Below are 23,458 nucleotides of genomic sequence, written 5' to 3' on the forward strand. Positions count from 1 at the left end.
TATTTAATTTGAATAAAGAGAATGGACATTCGGAACCAAGAGAATAGACATTTGAAAAACAAACAGCATATGTTTTCGCCGTTAGAGCAGCATTTTATGTATGTGTGGACATGTGTTTTGTTTATCATTTTGGCATTATGGGCACAATTTTTTTCTTGGTTCGTTAAAATAAATCAGGGGTCTTTATAAAAATAACGAAAGGGCACTATACTCTTTTTAGAGTTGGGACATTAAAATGAAATAAGGAGGAAATAGAGTTTTGTAGCTAAAACAATTTAAAAAGTTTATTTTCTTTAAAATGAATTATTAAAGAAAAATAACAGGCATTTTAGAGCGATGGTATTAAATGCTAGTAAAAAACTGTTCACGCCTAAATAAATTTATGTTTATATTATAAAATTATTTATGTATGTTTATACTCAACTCCACGTTCTTCTTTTGGTAGAGTTTTTGAATTCCTTCCAAATTTTAAAGTTTTGTACCAAAAACAGTTTGTTGTCACAAAATTGTTATTTTTGCAATAAAAAAATAATATTTTATCCAAAAATCAGTCAATTTCGTTTATATCAAGCACTGTTACTGACTATAAATCTTTAATAACCCACATTTCGAAGTTTCATTATAAAAATTTAATATAGTATAAATATAAATGTGTAAATTAAAAAAAAAGTGTTCGGTCGGAGCAGGGATTGAACCCACGACCCTTTGCATGTAAGGCAGACATGCTAACCACTGCTCCACGTGGCAAACAAATATATGTTTCTGTTAAATAATGTTATGTTTGCACGGGCTCGTGGGCGCTGCAAACTATGCTATATAAATGTAACTTATAACGATAATTATCTGCTGGTGACCATAACAGCTACGTAGCCTAGTGGATAGTGTGTTGGCTTACAAACTGTATGGTCCTCGGTTCGTTTCTCCGTGCAGGCGAAAGGTAAAATTTATAAAAATTATAAAAGTGAATAATTTCACAATCGTCTTTGGGAAAATTTCTTCCAAGCATATAATATTTTTGGGCTCAAAATGCTTCCAAACATATAATATGTTCACATAAAATAAACATATTAATGTTTCGGCAGTATCCAATAATATATGTGCTTCCTGCAAAATATGTTTGGAACATATGTTAAAGAAGCGATTTTTTTGAGGGTGTATGTATCAAACATTTTATGAACAAAAAGGGAGTATAAAGGAGTGGTGTGCACGTGACACGAAATTGTCGTGACTCACGAAAATTTTCGTGATTCACGCGTAAGTTGTGAGTCACGCTGACGGCAACGGCGTGAGCGTGATTAACCAACCAAATGTCGTGCGTGAGTCACGAAAATAATGCCGCTGACGAACATAAATTAGTAAGCAATTCCTAAGTTGAATTCATTTATAATTTTAGTGACATCCTAGGTGGTAAGAGTTTTGCAGGTTCTAAAGGTAAATCACTCATAAAATTATTTGTGAGTCAAGAGGTTTTTCGTGAGTCACGATATTTTTCTTGAGTCACGACATTTAAAAGATTTTCATGCGTGAGTGTGTGTAGAGTTCTGTACAGTTGCCTTTAAAATTTCATAGATTCACATGTTGTCAATAATTGCCACCAGCATAGTTTGCTGTACCCAAACATTGTTGGCTGTTATCTATGTGAACAAATGCGCATGTGTATTGTCTGTAGGCAGGAGTGTTATCAGCGGTCTACCTAAACCTAACAGATGAGTATGCTACGCAAGCGTATAGTGATAAAATCCATGTGAAGGATTTTCCACATGGACAGGTAGCAGCAAACACTTAGCTATAATTAGAATAAGAAGTATTTTACGTCCTAGTAGATAAGTCATTGTAAATTTTTTAATAAATTGAGTTTCCACTAAACCATAGTGCCGAGCACATCACTTTCTTTTCTTCCTTCGCCTGTATCTTCGATGTACAACTAGGAGTCGTTGTACAATGTGCGTTAGTACAAATTTTCTCTTCGTGAGCGTACGTGAGGGTGAGTCCTACCAAAAAATATCGTGCGTGAATAAGATTTCTCCGTCGGGAGTGAGCGTGAGCACAATATTACTCACGTGCACACCTCAAGTTCAATGAAAGTACGCAAATGAACTAAATTAAAAGGACATTTTCGTATGATTCCCAAAAGTGGTAAGAATGGTCATGATTTGGAGTATAATTTAGTTCAATCTTCGCGCGAGGTAGTTCTTCCTATAAAACAGTATCCGTTTTTCAGTGTATCTCTACACGGAAGAAAAAGACTGTTTTCCATATCCCAGTGGTATTTGTCTACAAGACATCCTCTACGAATCGTGCACGACTGTTTTTAATCCTTGGAGACACTTCACACAAGTGTCGAAAAATTCCAGCACGAAATTATAAGCGACAATGTGAACGATCATGTCAATGACAACAACATCCCTTACAGTTTCATCTAATTTGTCGTTAATGATAAGCTGGGATACACAGTCTTCCACGGTTTCGTCGAAGACACAATCATAAACATTTTCGTTGGTGACTTAGTAGGGGACAGATTCTTCTATGTGCTCGTCGATGACAATATTAACGACAATTTCTAGCATTTCGCCCTTGACGACATAATGCACTTTTCCCACTACGTTTTTTGATTATATAGTTGACTTATTTACACAAAAAGAAGTATTTTAAAATTAATTAAATAGTTTTTACTTTTTATGCATATTGATTTCATGTTATGAGAAATTAATATAAATATTTCCATTACAACTATTAAATTTTACACCACATCTTTAAAAGGGCAATTTCTTTCCTTTCTTCCATTTTTTTGCAGAAAACTTACCTCATAATTCAACTTTCAATGATCAAAATTTGAATGTCTAATTTATTCTGCACTGCTTTGTATTTTTGTTTTTTTTTTTAATCTGATATCCCCCCAGCAAAAAAAATGGGATGTTGTTCAATGGCGTTTCTGGCTGAGTGTGTTAAGGCGTTCTGTTATGGTGCCAACGGACCCAGGTTCATCCCCCGGTGGAAGAGAAGGAGTTTTTAAATTTTTACAAATTAGATAATGAGGAAATAATAGTGTAACAAAAAATACTGATAAAAATAAAAAGTGAAAATTAGTTTTTTAGTTTTTATACCCTCTACCATAGGATGGGGGGTATATTAACTTTGTCATTCCGTTTGTAACACATCGAAATATTGCTCTAAGACCCCATAGAGTATATATATTCTGGGTCGTGGTGTAATTCTGAGTCGATCTGAGCATGTCCGTCCGTCCGGCCGTCTGTTGAAATCACGCTAACTTCCGAACGAAACAAGCTATCGACTTGAAACTTGGCACAAGTAGTTGTTATTGATGTGGGTCGGATGGTATTGCAAATGGGCCACATCGGTCCACTTTTACGTATAGCCCCCATATAAACGGACCCCCCAAATTTGGCTTGCGGAGCCTCTAAGAGAAGCAAGTTTCATCCGACCCGGCTGAAATTTGGTACATGGTGATAGTATATGGTCTCTAACAATCATGCACAAATTGGTCCACATCGGTCTATAATTATATATAGCCCCATATAAACCGATCACCAGATTTGACCTCCGGAGCCTCTTGGAAGACCAAAATTCATCTGATTCAGTTGAAATTTGGTACGTGATGTTAATATATGGCCTCAAGCACCCATGCAAAAATTGGTCGATATCGGTCCATAATTATATATAGGCCCCATATAAACCGATCCCCAGATTTGACCTCCGGAGCACCTTGGAAGAGCAAAATTCTTCCCATTCGGTTGAAATTTGGTACGTGATGTTAGTATAGGGTATCCAACAACCATGCAGAAATTGGTTCATATCAGTCCATAATTATATATAGCTCCCATATAAACCGATCCCCAGATTTGACCTCCGGTGCCTTTTGGAGAACCAAAATTCATCCGATCTGGTTGAAATTTGGTATATGATATTTAACAACCATTTGAGTTGAAATTTGTGGATGACAGTCTTTCGTAGAAGTTTCTATGTAAACCATGGTGGAGGGTACATAAGATTCGGCCTGGCCGAACTTATGGCCGTATATACTTGTTTTTTTTTTTTTATTTTTAAGTTTTTTTTTGATCCCAAAAGTAAAAAAGAGCTTCCAAAAAAGTAGTTTATCCAAAATTTATCCAATTTATCCAAAAGCTAAGCTAAGTCCATTTCGAAAAAATAAATGTAAAACAAAATTTTGTGTTCGGCCAAAGCAGGGATTGAACCCACGACCCTCCGCATGCAAGGCGGACATACTAACCATTGCTCCATGCGGCCAGCAAATGTATGTTTCTGTTAAACAATGTTATGTTTGCATCGGCTCGTGGGCGCCGCAAACTATGCTATATAAATATAACTTATAACTATAATTGTCTATTGATAACAATAACTGCTACGTAGCCCAGTGTGTTGGCTTACAAAATTGAATAATTTTTTCTACAATATTTTGTATTAAAGAAAAAGGTGCTAAGAACTAAAAACACTCGTGGAAGTGAGAAAGATGTGAGGGAATATGCAATTAGGCAGAAAAAATTAAAGTACAATCTTCTTTGGGAGAAAATTCTTCTAAACATATAATAATGTTGAGCTCCAAATGCTTCCAAACATATTATATGTTCACATAAAACGAACATAATAATGTTTCGCCAATATCCAATAATAATGTTTCGCAAATTCCAAAAACAGATAGTTTTTTAAGACAACATTATTGAATTTGGATGGAAAAATGCAAAATGTTTGGAACTACGCAAACGTATGATATGATGTTTAGACCAACATATTATATATTGGAAGAAATCAAATATATAAATGTTTGGACAATACCCAAAAATGTACATGCTAGAAGCAAAATGTGTTTGTGAGTATATCCCAGCAAAAAAATTTGGAAGTTCTTCTCAAGGCACAACATTAAAAAAACTTCCAAAAATGCTCTCTCCCAAAGAGGTTCTTTAATTTAACTGCACATGAAGTTCATTTGAGTCAATTTTTTATAACCCGCTTTTTCATATTTTTAATGGGAAATTTATTTGTATTTGTTTCAATAGGTTAAAAACATATTAAGAGAGGTTCTTTAATTTAACTGCACATGAAGTTCATTTGAGTCAATTTTTTATAACCCGCTTTTTCATATTTTTAATGGGAAATTTATTTGTATTTGTTTCAATAGGTTAAAAACATATTAAGAATTAATAAAATGGTACAAATTATTTAAATTTAACCCGAAAAATGTTAAATCCTTTCTAGAAAAATTGCGAATTTTTTAAAATCTTTGATGACAAATGTTCCAGACAAGCGTTATAATGCATTAACAATTATAAAAAATTTTAAAAATTATTTATTTGACAAAATATGACAGTCTTAATTTAAGTCCAAAACACTGAATTCACCTCACACCTTAAGAAGTGATGCAAATTCAATCCACCAATGAAATGGTGGACATCTATCCTATAACAAGCCCATGTTAAATGCATTGCTTCTGCGTCAATTTGGCACCACTTCCGGATCCAAAAACAACATTTTGCTCGGATGTTACAGAAGCGATTTTTTTGGTTTAAAGTGGTATATTATGTTAAATGCCGAAATATTTACTCATGCCACATTTACTCCTAGATTGTATGATATAGACATTTTTTAACAGGAACATTATTACCAAAGCAAATGGCGTCGAATACTTGGGTCTTCACTTTGATAAAAAGCTTAATTGGAAAGATCATATCATTGCCAAAAGGAAGCAGTTGAAAAACAACTGCTTCCTTTAGGCAAAAATAACAAATGAAAACAAAATAATGCTATATAAAGCAATTCTAAAAACAATATTGATCCTAAACCTATATGGATTCTAAAATAGAGGTGTGCACGTGAGTTATATTTTACTCACGCTCACGCACACTCACGACAGAAAAATCTTACTCACGCACGATATTGTTTGGTATGACTCACGCACACTCACTAAAAGAAAATTTGTACTCACGCACGAAATGTCATGATTCACGAAAAATGTGATCTCAGGAAAAATGTGGTGACTAACGAATAATTTTATGACTAATTTACCTTAGGGACGTATTTGAAAACATGAGCATGATTAAAATCGAAAGCGTTATTAAACTCTTAACATCCCAGGTGTCACTATAATTGTAAATGAATTCATGTTATGTCCGTGGGCGGGGTTTTTTCGTGAGCGTATTTTTCCGAAATTCGTTACTTACGCACACTCACGAAAAATGTATTTTCGAATTTACGCTCACGCACGACTTTTTGTTTCTTAATCACGCTCACGTGCACAACTCTATTCTAACACCAATTTTATGGCATCCAAGTGTGGGGCGCAACGAGTAAATCTAACATCGGCATTCTGCAACGATTTCAATCAAACACTTTTAGGTTAATGACCGATGCTCCCTGGTTTGTGAACAACAACACTCTACGTAGAGATCTTGGTTTTCCATCGTTGGTCGAAGAAGTAAGATGTTGCAGTTCGCGATACTTAGCTCGTCTTAGTAATCATTCCAACATGCTTGCTATAACTCTAATTGATGACACTGTTGACTCCTAGATTTTGTTTATAAATACATATTTGGAGTATTACATTCAAACAAATTATAAACATTGTTTATTTGTAATCCAACACAAGTATATTTATGTAAAAAATGGAAGTAACCAATAATATGTTTTAACAATACAAAACAATATTTTCTTTGGACAAATCCTGAAAATATATATCTGTGGATTTATGACATCAAAAAACTCAATTTTACAGGAGAGCGAAAATACACTTTAAGGAGTCACAAAAACATCTGTAGCAAACATCTGGAAAATGTTTAATATTCATTTGATAGACTCCCCGATCCAGAGAAAATTAGCAATTACTTACTTATGTTGTTTTGTCATATGCTATTTTATTTATTGTGTTTTGTCGCATTGAATCCTGATGATATACTGACTAAAAAACAACAAAACTGGAGTTAAAAATGCGAATCTAAATGTGTTGTTTTGTAAAAAGGTCAATTACAGAAACCTTACACTGGAAAAAAGGCATACTCGGTTCCAAAGATTTTGTTTTTACTTTAAAAATTTTTGTATTGATTCCGAGCCAAAGAAGCGGAGAATACAAGTAAGGATACTTTTAAGACACAATTCTCTTTTAAATTCGGGTTTTGTGTACTTGCTTCTAGGAAGCAAATTTTAATTTTTCGCTTTTTCAGCTTTTTTTCTTCATATGCTATCAAAGTCCTTTAAAAACGAAATAACGACAACTTTATTTTCCAAATTAAGACTCGACTTCCAGTAGAAATTATGCTGTGTTTCAAGTAAAAAACGTCTTTAAAATAAAGTGTTGAAAAACATGCCCTATATTTGAACGATTTTTTGCCAATTTGCCGATTTGACAACAAATTTAATGCCAATTTCATTAAATGTAAAGATTTTTTCTGAATTATTAAAGTCAAGTTGACCGTAGCCCAAACATTTTTTCTTTCATGTTATGATATCCATTTTTAAATCAAATCACTTAATTATAAGGACAATACGACTTCATTGAAAAGTTTATCGACTTTTGGTCAAGGAAAAAAACTTTATGCTAAAGAAATGCGTCTTTTATGGTAAGCAAAATTTGCATTCGTATTTTAAAGACATGAAATCTTTGACCTCACGACAATACTTTTTTCAGTGTATGTGGACTTGTGTTGGTTTGTTAAAAATATCATACAAGTATTTCGATTTTATTTTACAACATATGATGAGCTATGTTGTTTTGTCAAAACTAAAGCTAAAAATTCGCGAGTTACATTGTTTTGCACGATTGTATATCTCCCGAACTAGGGCAGATATAAACAAGTAAGGAAAGTCTAAAGTCGGGCGGGGCCGACTATATCATACCCTAAACCACCCTTACTGAATTAGTAATCATAAGCATTTGTGGGGTAACATTGATATAGATCTGGGAGATAAACCGCAGTTGCATATTTAAGAAAATTACGGGGTACATGTTTATGGATGCTTTGTCTCAATATGACTATAGCTCATAGTCAGTGTTGCCAGGGAAAATGTTCGGTTTACCCTACAAAGACAAAAAAGTTCCCTACTTTCCCATACATTCCCAAACAATTTTCCCTACAATTTTTTTGTTAAATTTAAACAAATTTTGCAAAACCAAAATGGTTGTAAGTACTTTATAATCTTAAAACATGAAAATGCAACGTATATAACCTAGAAAATAAATTTGTGTTACCACCACGGTTGCCACAGTTGGTAGAATTCTACCAAAAATAGTAATTTGTTTTTGTTAAATCTCTATAGAAATAAAATTTTGGAAAAAGTTTCTATAAACAATTTTTTGGAGAAATTTTTCTATAGAAATAAAATTTTGATAATAAATAATATAGAAATAAAATTTTGATAAAAAATTCCATAGAAATAAAATTTTGAGAAAAAATTTTATAGAAATAATATTTTGAAAAAAAAAATTCTTTAGAAATACAATTTTGACAAAATCTTCTATAGAAAGAAAATGTTGATAAAATTTTCTACAGGAATAAAGTTTTGACAAAAATTTCTATAAAAATATTTGTTTGGTAGATTTGTGGTAAACTTCAAATTTTGTTAGAATGTTTTTGGCACGAGGTGTAACTGTTGTTGATCAAGCCATGGCGGCTTCTAATTTCCACCTTTAGAGCGACCAAAATGTAAACATTATTACAAATTGTGTTGAGTGAAAATGTCCCTACATTGTGACCTACGTTCTACGCTAAATATTAGAAAAAACCTACATATAGGGAATTTCCCCTACTTCTAGCAATACTGGCTGTAGTTGATATTGCACCTACGGTATGCCACTAATATTGAGTCCATTATTAAAAAAGAGAAAATCGATCAATTAGTGTGGGGGATAAATCCAACTTTGTAAAACTCGAGCAATATTCGTATGTCGGAGCTACAAGTAATAATACGATCGATAATACGATAATAAATACGATCGGCTAGTACATCAAAATTTGAAATTTGAGTAACATTGGTTAATAAATAAAAGTACTATGGCCAAATTAGGGAAAATCGAGCGATGCATGTATATGGAAGCTATATGTAAATATGAACCAATTTGCATAATATTTTGCGGGTTTGATTAATACCACAAAAGGTTACCTTGTGCAAAATTTGAGTAAGATTAGTTAAGAACTGAGGTCTATATGTTCAAACATAAGGTTATTAGGGGAAAATTTTTCAAAATCGGGCGATACATATATGGGAGCTATATCTACATCTGAACCGATTTCGATGAAATTTTGCACATACCGTTAGTACTATAGAGGACTGGCTCTAGCCAACTTTGAGTAAGATCGGTTAATAAATAAGGGTTCTATGGCCAATTTTGGGAAAATCGGGCTATACACATATATGGGAGCTATATCTAAATCTGAACCGATTTCGATGACTTTTTGCACATATAGTTAGTGCTATAGAAGACTACATTTAGCCAAATTTGAGTAAGATCGGTTGATAAATAAGGGTTTTATGGCCAAATTTAGAAAAATCGGGCGGTACATATATATGGGAGCTATAGCTAAATCTGAACCGATTTCGATGATTTTTTGCACATATAGTTAGTGCTATAGAAGACTACATTTAGCCAAATTTGAGTAAGATCGGTCCATAAATAAGGGTTTTATGGCCAAATTTAGAAAAATCGGGCGATACATATATATGAGAGCTATATCTAAATCTGAACCGATTTGGATGAAATTTTGCAGACTTGAAGGGCGATGGAAAAGATTACCTCTTGCCAAATTTGGTGACGATCCGTTTGAAAACAAGCGCAACGTGACCCCATTTGTCGAAATCGGGCGATACATATATATGGGAGCTATATCTAAATTTGATCCGATTTCTTCCAAATTCAATAGCGTTCGTCCTTGTGCCCAAAAAACTCTCTGTACCAAATTTCATCAAAATCGGTTAATAATTGCGACCGGAATCCTGTGAACAACAAATACATTGACAGACGGACGGACGGACGGACACCAAGCGCTAGATCGACTCAGGAGGTGATTCTGAGTCGATCGGTATATATTTTATGGGGTCGAAAATCAATATTTCTGGTAGGCACATTTTTTGGCCGATCAAACTTATTATACCCTGACCACTATGTGGTTTAGGGTATAAAAAAAAAACTGTAAACACAGAAAGATGTCCCTTTAAACACTACACTCAACATAAATTTTGTCCTATCTCGACTTATGGGGTTTTGTCATAAGTCCACAGATATGGTTGAATCAGAATGTGTTTGGGAGTATATGTTACATAAGCAATTTTGTTTTTGGTTGCGGGTGATAAGTATTTGTTTGTGTACACAGCTAACTACATGCTAATGCATCTGGTCAAAGGTGAATTGCTTCTTGAAACTATTCTTAGCGTATTGCTACGCGTATGCACTATTAGAAAAATATGTTTCATATATTCCAATATAAACAAAATGTGTTTCGGGCACAATTTTTAAACATAATATATTTATGTGCAAACATGTAATGTTCCTAAACTAACACTAAATGTTTGGGACACATATATTAATATGTTAGAATATATTATGTTTGGGGCATGAATGTTTCACAAAAATAATATGTGTGAATGTAAACATATATAAATTTACAAATTTCAAGTAAACATGTATATGTTGTGATATTTTATCATACCCTCCACCATAGGATGGAGGTATATTAACTTTGTCATTCCGTTTGTAACACATCGAAATATTGGTCTAAGACCCCATAAAGTATATATATTCTGGGTCGTGGTGAAATTCTGAGTCGATCTGAGCATGTCCGTCCGTCCGTCCGTCTGTTGAAATCACGCTAACTTCCGAACGAAACAAGCTATCGACTTGAAACTTGGCACAAGTAGTTGTTATTGATGTAGGTCGGATGGTATTGCAAATGGGCCATATCGGTCCACTTTTACGTCTAGCCCCCATATAAACGGACCCCCAAATTTGGTTTGCAGACCCTCTAAGAGCAGCAAATTTCATCCGATCTGGCTGAAATTTGGTACAAGGTGTTAGTATATGGTCTCTAACAACCATGCAAAAGTTGGTCCACATCGGTCCATAATTATATATATCCCCCATATAAACCGATCCCCCGATTTCGCTTGCGGAGCATCTAAGAGAAGCAAATTTCATCCGATCAGGCTGAAATTTGGTACATGGTGTAAGTAAAGGGTGATTTGTTAAGAGCTTGATAACTTTTTTTTAAAAAAAACGCCTAAAATTTGCAAAATCTCATCGGTTCTTTATTTGAAACGTTAGATTGGTCCATGACATTTACTTTTTGAAGATAATTTCATTTAAATGTTGACCGCGGCTGCGTCTTAGGTGGTCCATTCGGAAAGTCCAATTTTGGGCAACTTTTTCGAGCATTTCGGCCGGAATAGCCCGAATTTCTTCGGAAATGTTGTCTTCCAAAGCTGGAATAGTTGCTGGCTTATTTCTGTAGACTTTAGACTTGACGTAGCCCCACAAAAAATAGTCTAAAGGCGTCAAATCGCATGATCTTGGTGGCCAACTTACCGGTCCATTTCTTGAGATGAATTGTTCTCCGAAGTTTTCCCTCAAAATGGCCATAGAATCGCGAGCTGTGTGGCATGTAGCGCCATCTTGTTGAAACCACATGTCAACCAAGTTCAGTTCTTCCATTTTTGGCAACAAAAAGTTTGTTAGCATCGAACGATAGCGATCGCCATTCACCGTAACGTTGCGTCCAACAGCATCTTTGAAAAAATACGGTCCAATGATTCCACCAGCGTACAAACCACACCAAACAGTGCATTTTTCGGGATGCATGGGCAGTTCTTGAACGGCTTCTGGTTGCTCTTCACTCCAAATGCGGCAATTTTGCTTATTTACGTAGCCATTCAACCAGAAATGAGCCTCATCGCTGAACAAAATTTGTCGATAAAAAAGCGGATTTTCTGCCAACTTTTCTAGGGCCCATTCACTGAAAATTCGACGTTGTGGCTCGTTAGTAAGTCTATTCATGATGAAATGTCAAAGCATACTGAGCATCTTTCTCTTTGACACCATGTCTGAAATCCCACGTGATCTGTCAAATACTAATGCATGAAAGTCCTAACCTCAAAAGAATCACCCTTTATATGGTCTCTAACAACCATGCAAAAATTGGTCCACATCGGTCCATAATTATATATAGCCCCCATATAAGTCGATCCCTAGATTTGACCTCCGGAACCTCTTGGAGGATCAAAATTCATCCGATCCCGTTGAAATTTGGTACGTGGTGTAAGTATATGGTATCTAACAACCATGCACAAATTGGTCCATATCGGTCCATAATTATATATAGCCCCCATATAAGTCGATCCCCAGACTTGACCTCCGGAACCTCTTGGAGGATCAAAATTCATCCGATCCCGTTGAAATTTGGTACGTGGTGTAAGTATATGGTCTCTAACAACCATGCACGAATTGGTCCATATCGGTCCATAATTATATATAGCCCCTATATAAACCGATCCCCAGATTTGACCTCCGGTGCTTTTGGAAAAGCAAAATTCATCCAATCCGGTTGAAATTTGATACGTGGTGTTAATATATGGTCCCTAACGACCATGCCAAAATTGGTCCATATTGGTTTATAGTTACATATAGCCGATCCCCAATCACACAAAAATTGGTCCATATCGATTCATATATCATGGTTGCCACTCGAGCCAAAAATAATCTATCAAAATTTTATTTCTATAGAAAATTTTGTTCTATCGAAAATTTTGTCAACATTTTATTCCTATAGAAAATTTTGTCAAATTTTATTTCTATAGAAAATGTTGTCAAAATTTTGGTTCTATAGAGTATGTTGTCAATATTTTAATTTTTTGAAAATTTTGTCAAAATTTTATTTCTATAGAAAATTTTGTCAAAAGTTTATTTCTATAGAAACTTTTGTCAAAATTTTATTTCTATAGAAACTTTTGTCAAAATTTTATTTCTATAGACATTTTTTTCAAACTTAATTATATACGTATTTAATCGGCCTTTTTTAGTTTAATATATATCCCGTATGGACTACCTTGCAATTTAGAAGACAGTGTTAGGAAGTTTTAAGATACATTGCCATCGGCAAGTGTACCGCAACCCAAGTAATTTAATTGTGGATGACCGTCTTTAGTAGAAGTTTCTACGCAATCCATGGTGGAGGGTATATAAGCTTCGGCCTGGCCGAACTTATGGCCGTATATACTTGTGCATTTTATTTTATTCAGAGAGAGAGTATAGAGCAAGAAATAGAGATGGAAACCGGAAGGGTTAACGGAAGATATCAACATAACACGGCGAGAATCAAAAGAGAGCTATTTGTGTATGTTGTTTCGGAAAACTGTTTTATGATAAGGCCAAACATTTGATATGCTTAAGTCTAAATATTATTTAATTTGAATATTAGAATGAGTATGCGGAGTAAAGAGAATAGACATTCGGAACCAAGAGAATAGACATGTGAAAAAAAACAGCGTGTGTTTTCGACTTGAGAGTAGAGGTGTGCACGTGACACGAAATTGTCGTGACTCTCGAACATTTTCGTGATTCGTGCGTGAGTCGTGAGTCACGCTCATGACAACAGCGTGAGTGTGCGTGAGCGTGATTAACAAACCAAAATGTCGTGCGTGAGCGTGAGTCACGAAAATAATATATTCGTGAGTGTGCGTGAGTAAAGAATTACACTCACGAAAATATTCCTGCTCTCCAACATAAAACGCTTAAGAGTTAAATTCAATTACAATAATAATAATAACACTCACGATTTTAATAATGCTCATGTTTTCAGACACTTCGGTAAAGTAAATTAATCATAAAATTATTCGTGAGTCACGATATTTTTCGTGAGTCACGTATTTTTCGTGAGTCACGTATTTTTCGTGAGTCACGATGTTTTCGTGCGTGAGTGTGCGTGAGTACACATTTTCTTTTCGTGAGCGTGCGTGAGCGTGAGTCCTACCAAAAATATCGTGCGTGAGCGTACGTGAGTATGATTTTTCAGTCGTGAGAGTGCGTGAGCGTGAGTAAACTATTACTCACGTGCACACCTCTACTTGAGAGTAGCATTTTATGTATGTGTGGACATGTGTTTTGTTTATCATTTTGACATTATGGGCACAAAAATTACAAAGGGATCTTCATAAAAATAACGAAAGGGCACTATATTCTTTTTAGAGGTAGGACAGTAAAATGAAAAAAGGAAGAAATAGTGAAAAATTAAACAGTAAAATGTATAAAGACAAAGTTTAGTTCCTCTTTATTAATAAGTAGTCCAAGAGGAGTTGACGGACACCTTCAAATAAAAAAGCGGGCATTAAGTTCGAGTTTTGCAGCTAAAGCAATTGAAAAAGTTTATTTTCTTTAAAATGAATTATTAAAGAAAATTAAAAGGCAACACATCGTCATTTTAGAGCGATAATGCCAACTTAATACCGGCCTTAAAGATAAAATTGAAATTAAGTACACAACACGATAAGTTTTAAATGCAATGGTGTTAAATGCTACACCCTCAAAAAAAATCGCTTCTGTAACATATACTCCCAAACATATTTTGCTTCAAGCATATAAATTTTTGGGTATTGCCCAAACATTTATATGTTTGATTTCTTCCAATATACAATATGTTTGACAGCATATTGGTCTAAACAATATAATATGTTTGGGTAGTCTATGTTCCAAACATTTTGTATTTTTCCATCCAAATTCAATAATGTTGTCTTCCAAAAATCTGTATGTTCTTATGTGAACATATAATATGTTTGGAAACATTTTGAACCCAAAAATATTATATGCTTAGAAGAATTTTCTCCCAAAGAAGATTGTGCTCAAATTTTTTTTTCTGCCTAATTGTATATATTCCCTCATATTTTTCTCACTTCCACGAGTTTTTAGCACCTTTTTCTGTAATACAAACATTTTAGAAGAAATTATTATATTTTATAATTTTTTTTAATTTTACCTTTTGCCGGACGGGGATTCGAACAGCGGACCACACAGTTTGTAAGCCAGCACACTAACCACTGGCCTACGTAGCTGTTATGGTCATCAAGAGATAATTATCGTTATAAGTTATATTTATATAGCATAGCTTGCGGCGCCCACGAGCCGATGCAAACATAACATTGTTTAACAACATAACATTGTTAAACATACATTTGTTGGCAGCGTGGAGCAGTGGTTGGTCGTCCGCCTTGCGTGACAGGGGACCTGGGTTCGATCCCTGCTTCGACCAACACCATTTTTTTTTTGTAATATATTTTTTAACATATATTCCAGATACGTTCGGAAGTTCCCGAAAAGGTGTTCAGCATTACATACTATTATATTAAATTTTTACTACGAAATTGTAAAGTGTGTTTTATAAAAGACTTAAAGTCAGAAAAGAAAAGTGCTTGATATAAACGAAATGGACTGAGTTCAAATCAAATATTATTTTTTTATTGCAACAATAAAAATTGTGTAACAAATAAAGGTTTTTGTATACAAGTTTAAAATTTTCGAAGAAATTCAAAAACTCTTACAAAAGAAGAACGTGAAGTCGAGTATATAAAAATATTTTTCCATCGAATCCTAAGGTTAACGATAACCATTCAAAAACACATTATATTTAAATTCTAAACAGTAATTTTACAACAGCACATAAATTTATTTTGGTGTGAACAATTGTTTGCTAGCATGTAACACCATTAATTTAGAAATACAAATAAATATGAATTTTTATTAACGAATAATTTTGTACTTAATTTATTTCTTAAGGCCGGTATAAATTGGCATTATCACGTTAAAATGGCCATGTTTACCCTTTTACTTTTCTTTAATAATTTCTTTTAAAGAAAATAAACTTATTGAATTGTTGCTTTGGATCTTTCCCCACCATGTTATAATACAATTTACCGGAAAAAGTTGTAATGTTATTCTGGTTTTGCCGCTAAAATGAGAAATAATTTTAGCGGCAAAACTCGAACTCAATGCCCACTTTTATTTTCGAAAAAATCCGTCAACTCCTCTTGGACTACTCATTAATACAGAGGAACTAATATAGATCTTCAAAGGTCGATACTTTCAATGAAGTCGTGTTGTCATTATAATTAAGTGATTTGACTTAAAAATGGGTATCATAACATGAAAGAACAAATCTTGGACTAAGGTCAACTTGACTTTAATAATTCAGAAAAATTCTTTAAAATTAATGAAACTGTCTTTAAATTTGTTGCATTTTTGCATCTTGACTACAAGGCAAAAATCATTCATAAATAGGATATGTTTTTCAATACTTTATTTTAAAGACATTTTTTACTTGAAACATAGCATAATTTCTACTGGAAGTCTTGTTTTTAACGGACATTTTATAGCATATGAAAAAAGCTGAAAAAGCGAAAAATTGAAATGTGTTTCGTAGAGTCAAGTACACAAAACCCCATTTAAAAGAGAATTGTGTCTTAAAAGCATCCTTACTTGTATTCTCCGCTTCTTTAGTTCGGAATCAATATCAAAATTGTTAAAGTGGAGACACAATCTTTGGAACCGGACATGCTTTTTGTTCAGTGTATAGTACGCTTTCGTTAGTTTTTATGAAGATCCCTTTAATTACCTTTGTTTGAATATTTTGACTTACTCGTCCTACGTTCCGATTTGTTTTGACGAAACAAAAAAATTGTGCCCGTAATGCGAAAATGATAAACAAAACTCATGCTCTTTTTTTCAAATATATTTTATCATGGTTCCGAATGAATTTTCCCTCCGAATACTCATTTTAATATTTTACTTAAGTATATACAATTTTTGGCGAAGTCTTAGATCACAACATATATATTTTTACTCATAATATGTAAATTTATACTTGTTTATATTCACACATAGTATTTTTCCTATATTTAATGAAATTTTCTTTGTGTATATATATTTGTAATGCGCCAATTGGTTACTTTCATTATTTTACTTCCAGCATACACTTTGTCTCTCTTTGTAAACACATATATGTTTATTAGCTATTTCTAAATTAATATATGTTTGCATCCAAGCATATTATATTTACAAACATTTTATGTCCCAAACATAATATGTTCTAACATATTAACATATGTGTCCCGAACATATTATGCGAACATTATATGTTTGCACTCAAAAATATTGTGTTTAAAAATTGGAGTTCCAAACATATAATGTTTATACCCAAACATATGAAAAACAGTCTTTTTCGTCCGTGTAGTAAACAAATGTTCACGCCTAAATAAATTTATGTGTACATTATAAAATTATTTATGTATGTTTATACTCGACTCCACGTTCTTCTTTTGTTAGAGTTTTTGAATTCTTTCCAAAATTTCAAACTTTTATACCAAAAACAGTTTTTTGTTATAAAATTGTTATTTTTGCAATAAAAAATTAAATTTTATCCAAAAGCTCAGTCCATTTCGTTTATATCACGCACTGTTCTTTTCTGACTGTAAATCTTTAATAACCCACATTTCGAAGTTTCATTATAAACATGTAATATAGTATAAATATAAATGTGTAAATACAAAACCAAAAATGTTGTTCGGTCGGAGCAGGGATTGAACCCACGACCCTTGGCATGCAAGGCAGACATTCTAACCACTGCTCCACATGGCCAACAAATATATGTGTTTGTTAAATAATGTTATGTTTGCATGGGCTCGTGGGCGCTGCAAACTATGCTATATAAATGTAACTTATAACGATAATTGTCTACTGGTGACTATAACAGCTACGTAGCCCAGTGGATAGTGTGTTGCCTTACAAACTATAAGGTCCTCGGTTCGAATCTCCGTCCAGGCGAAAGGTAAAATTAAAAAAATATATAAAATTGAATAATTTCAACATTATTTGTATTACAGAAAAAGGTGCCAAGAACTAAAAAATTTCGTGGAAGTAAAAATTATGTGAGGGAATGAGCACAATCTTCTTTGGGGAAAATTCTTCCAAGCGTATAATATTTTTGGGCTGAAAATGCTTCCAAACGTATAATATGTTCACATAAAACAAACATATTAATGTTTTGGCAGTATCCAATAATATATGTGCTTCCGGCAAAATATGTTTGGAACATATGTTAGAGAAGCGATTTTTTTGAGGGTGTGTGTCCCGGAATCGTATATGATTCTCATCGAAGTATTATTTTGTTATTTATGATTTAAAATATTGTTCCTGATTAAGTATATATTGTTGTTAATTTTAATTTTTTAATATTTTCTAGATTTTTCTTATTTAATATTTTCATTATATTTTTTCCAAAACCATATCTACCATTATCCTCTCATCCTCCCACCCTGTCTCCTTTTCCTCTCTGAACTACTCTCATATTACCAAATACTAATAAAGACAATTATATATAGGACTCATGCGATTATGAGGGTAACACGACCGACCACATTTGGTCAACGTGCAACCAGTCTAAAGAAATGCCACAGACAAGCACTACGATGTCGTCACAGCGAGAATATGACTACTAAAAGATGAAGGGGTAAAAAGCAGAACGACCAGAGAATATGAAATAGCAAAGCTTAAAGGTATAATGGAGTAATACAATTAAAAAATGTACATTGCTTGATACAAATTCTTATAAGTTTTTTTGTTTTCTAGTTTTAAATGTGTTCATAATGGCAAGACTGTTGTTGGAGTAAGTATAAAATTATACACACAACCATGTGGCTGCTGCAAATGTGCCGTCGAGTATCTTAAAAAAATGCTCATGTCCCAACATCCCTACGTATTTTTAAGAGCAATTTCATTATCTCTACAAATAAATAAACATGTATGTATATTTATAATACATACATTATAGATCATATAGCGATGCCTTAATTCCAACATCCAAACCGGGAATGTTATTCCATCTAATACATTCTCGGGAATGTTATTCTATCTAATACAAAATGTCTTTAGTACAAAATCCGCCTTCGCTACTTAACCCCGATTTGAACAAACGTGGAATACAATAAAGCAGACGCTATGTCCGAGAATGAGAACAAAAATTTAATTCATTTTCTTATTCAATTTGTTTTTAATTATGTTAGTATAAAACAAAATTGTTGAATTAGTATAACTTAAATTTATCATTTCACAATCGATTTAGATCAAAAATTATCGAAACGTGTCGTCATTTAGACGAAGGATGACTGTCTAGGGTTAATGTGTCGAAACAAACGCGTCAACGACAAGTAGGGACCTACACGTTTGATCTCTTCCAATATATAATATGTTTGAAAGCATATTGGTCTAAACAATATATGTTTGGGTAGTCTAAGTTCCATACATTTTGTATTTTTGCATCCAAATTCAATAATGTTGTCTTCCAAAAAACAATATGTTATTATGTGGACATATAATATGTTTGGAAGCATTTTGCACCCAAAAATATTATATGCTTAAAAAAATTCTCCCAAACAATATTGTGCTCAAAATTTTATTTATTTATTTATATATTTACAATCATAATGAATTATGAAAATAAACAGGTAATATAGGTGCTAACAACATAGGTTTTCGACCTGAATGCTCAAAATTTTGTTTCTGCCTAATTGTATATTCTCCCACATCTTTCTCACTTCCACGAGATTTTTTAGTTCTTAGCACCTTTTTCTGTAATACAAACATTGTAGAAGAAATTATTCAATTTTATGATTTTTTTATTTTAATTTTACCTTTTGCCGGCCGGGGATTCGAACAGCGGACCACACAGTTTGTAAGGATCCAAGAAGTAGCTGATCAATTGCCCAAGGAAAAATAAAAAAATAAAATGTTAATTTTGTAATAACAAGCAACAACCACCAACTTAATTCAATATCGCTCCAGGTTAAATAGCGCTCCAAGCTACTAAACACATATATGTTTATAGGCTATTTCTAAATTAATATATGTTTGCATCCAAGCATATTATATTTACAAACATTTTATGTCCCAAACATAATATGTTCTAACATATTAACATATATGTCCCAAACATGTTATGCTAGTTTATGAACATTATATGCTTGCACTCAAAAATATTGTGTTTAAAAATTTGTGCTCCAAACATATAATGTTTATAGCCAAACATATGAAAAACAGTCTTTTTCAACCGTGTAGCGTCGTTAATGGTTTGATGTTATCACCAATCAATTTCCCATCTTCTACACTCTACACTCAAAAGAATATCACTGAAATTTTTCACTTAAACACTTAATTGAATTTGTAAACGAATTCAATTAATATGTTAATTGGCTCAATTTTAATTTTGTGTCAGTCCGAAATGTGGCAATAGATTTTGTTTATTTCATTGATAAAGAATGAAGCATTTCGTATGTCATCTATGTCAGCAGCAGCGGGGAGTTTTCTTACATTTTAGTATGAGGAGAAGCTACTCCAATGTGAAAGGGACAAAAGTGGCCGAATTTACAGGATATTATTTGGAATTTGATATTTGGGGTTTTCGCTGTTATCTTAACACCATTTTGATGCAAAGGTGGAATTTATAGAGTTTTTGCATGCGCGAACGAAGCGGAAAAGTGATTTTGCATTTCGATTAAATAGCATTTAGATGGTTTTTTATTTTGTAAATTTTTCCGAGTTTTGAAAATGTTTAATGGCTTCACGAAGTAATTCCACGTTTATATTGTTTGAGCATCTATTTTGAGACAAAAGAGATTATCTGTTTGTTCGTTCAACCTGCACTTATTTTATATCTTGCTGATTTTAATTCACTATTGAAGACATTTTTAATATGATGTATCTTTGAATTTAATTCCAAATTATCAAAGAAACTATTGATCTTGATACCATGCACATAATCACAGTGGTCGCCAAAAGATTTCGACCGGGCATTAAAGTTGCCACAAATAAAACCATTTAATTTCCTTCTAGAAGGAACAACAAACTCTCTAATCCGTTTCTAATAAGTTTGTTTTTACGGAGTGCGGAAAATAGGGACAACAATGGTAGAAAAAAGCCAATATCCCTGCCAACATTTTTTTAATTTGGGGGCGCTTCTGAGAATCCCCACTACGTCGAAAACAATCATATACGACATCAAAAACTCGTCGGAAAAGCGCCGTCACTATTGAGAAGTTGTACCACGCCACGTTACTACGAAAAAGTTTCTCAACAGTGCAATTATTAGGTGCCTATTTAGATCAATTTCGAAGGACGCCAATAAGAACCCCTGCAAACTATCAGAACAAGTGCATTTTAACACTGTTAGAAAAATATGTTTTTCATATGTTCCGATATAAACAAAATGTGTTTCGGGCACAATTTTTAAACACAATATATTTAAGTGCAAACATTTAATGTTCCTAAACTAACACTAAATGTTTGGGTCACATGTGTTAATATGTTAGAATATATTATGTTTGGGAAGTGAATGTTTCATAAAAATAATATGTGTGGATGTAAACATATATAAATTTACAAATTTCGAGTAGACATATATATGTTGTGATATTTTATTCAGAGAGCGACAGAGAGAGAGAGAGAGAGTATAGATAAAGAAATAGAGATGGAAACCGGGAGGGTTGACGAAAGATATCAACATACCACAGCGAGAGAATCAAAAAGGAGCAATTTCTGTGAAACCGCTTGTATGTTGTTTCGGAAAACTGTTTTATGATAAGGCCAGAAATTTAATATGCTTAAGTCTAAATATTATTTAATTTGAATATTGGAATGAGTATTCGGAGTAAAGAGAATAGACATTCGGAACCAAGAGAATAGAACAAGAGGAGTTGACAGACACCTTCAAGTGGAAAAGCGGACATTAAGTTCGAGTTATGCAGCTAAAACAATTGAAAACATAATACCGGCCTTAAAGGTAAAAATGAAATTAAGTACAAATGTGTAAATTAAAAAAAAATGGTGTTCGGTTGGTGCAGGGATTGAACCCACGACCCTTTGACTGCAAGGCAGACATGATAACCACTGCTCCACGTGGCCAACAAATGTATGTTTCTGTTAAATAATGTTATTTTTGCATGGACTCGTGGGCGCTGCAAACTATGCTATAATAATTGTCTATACACGGATGAAAAAGACTGTTTTTCATATGTTTGGCTATAAACATTATATGTTTGGAACACAAATTTTTAAACACAATATTTTTGAGTGCAAGCATATAATGTTCATAAACTAGCATAACATGTTTGGGACATATATGTTAATATGTTAGAACATATTATGTTTGGGACATAAAATGTTTGTAAATATAATATGCTTGGATGCAAACATATATTAATTTAGAAATAGCCTATAAACATATATGTGTTTAGTAGCTTGAAGCGCTATTTAACAGGGAGCGATATTGAATTAAGTTGGTGGTTGTTGCTTGTTATTACAAAATTAACATTTTTCCTTGGGCAATTGATCAGCTACTTCTTTGATCCTTACAAACTGTGTGGTCCGCTGTTCGAATCCCCGTCCGGCAAAAGGTAAAATTAAAATAAAAAAAAATCATACAATTGAATAATTTCTTCTACAATGTTTGTATTACAGAAAAAGGTGCTAAGAACCAAAAAATCTCGTGGAAGTGAGAAAGATGTGGGGGAATATACAATTGGGCAGAAACAAAATTTTGAGCATTCAGGTCGAAAACCTATGTTGTTAGCACCTATATTACCTGTTTATTTTCATAATTCATTATGATTGTAAATATATAAATAAATAAATAAAATTTTGAGCACAATATTGTTTGGGAGATTTTTTTTTAAGCATATAATATTTTTGGGTGCAAAATGCTTCCAAACATATTATATGTTCACATAATAACATATTGTTTTTTGGAAGACAACATTATTGAATTTGGATGCAAAAATACAAAATGTTTGGAACTTAGACTACCCAAACATATATTGTTTAGACCAATATGCTTTCAAACATATTATATATTGGAAGAGATCAAACATATAAATGTTTGGGCAATACCCAAAAATGTATATGCTTGAAGCAAAATATATTTGGGAGTATATGTTACAGAAGCGATTTTTTGTGAGCGTGTAGGTGACTATAACAGCTACGTAGCCCAGTGGATAGTGTGTCGGCTTACAAACTGTATGGTCCTCGGTAAAATTTAAAAAATTTAATAATTTCTTCAACATTATTTGTATTACACAAAAAGGTGCGAAGAACTAAAAAAATTGTGGAAGTGAAAATTATGTGAGGGAATGAGCACAATCTTCTTTGGGGAAAATTCTTCCAAGCATATAATATTTTTGGGCTCAAAATGCTTCCAAACATATAATATGTTCACATAATGTAAAACACGATTGTGTAGAGGTTTATTGATTTGATTAAACATTTATAATTTCTTATAAATATAACATTTTTCGGTTTATCTCATCACATTTAACATAATTTTTTGCATTAATAAAAGAATGATGTTGAGTTTTAAGTAGCAAGTTACATATTGCAGCGTCTATCAGCCAGTTTGTTTATTTTCGATGGAGA

At 33.1% G+C, this 23,458-nt stretch overlaps 1 protein-coding gene across 8 annotated transcripts in view; it reads left to right on the top strand.

The window, feature by feature from the left end:
- Positions 1 to 19,017, top strand: part of TTLL4A (Tubulin tyrosine ligase-like 4A) — a 673,269-nt gene extending 654,252 nt beyond the window's left edge. For 3 of the 8 annotated variants that reach the window (XR_012719464.1, XR_012719467.1, XR_012719468.1), the window contains 2 exons: positions 18,365 to 18,552; positions 18,626 to 19,017. Coding sequence is in view for 3 of the 8 variants with exons in the window: in XM_075295709.1 (XP_075151824.1) it covers positions 18,365 to 18,502 (138 nt within the window). In the remaining 5 variants the exon portion in view is untranslated. Of the gene's footprint in view, positions 1 to 2,794; positions 3,087 to 18,364; positions 18,559 to 18,625 lie in introns of those variants that run through there. The other 5 variants (XR_012719466.1, XM_075295711.1, XR_012719465.1 and 2 more) reach the window with 4 other exon arrangements.
- The last annotated feature ends 4,441 nt before the right edge of the window (positions 19,018 to 23,458 follow it).

Source organism: Haematobia irritans, chromosome 2 (assembly GCF_050003625.1).
Source record: "Haematobia irritans isolate KBUSLIRL chromosome 2, ASM5000362v1, whole genome shotgun sequence".
Lineage (NCBI taxonomy): Eukaryota > Metazoa > Arthropoda > Insecta > Diptera > Muscidae > Haematobia > Haematobia irritans.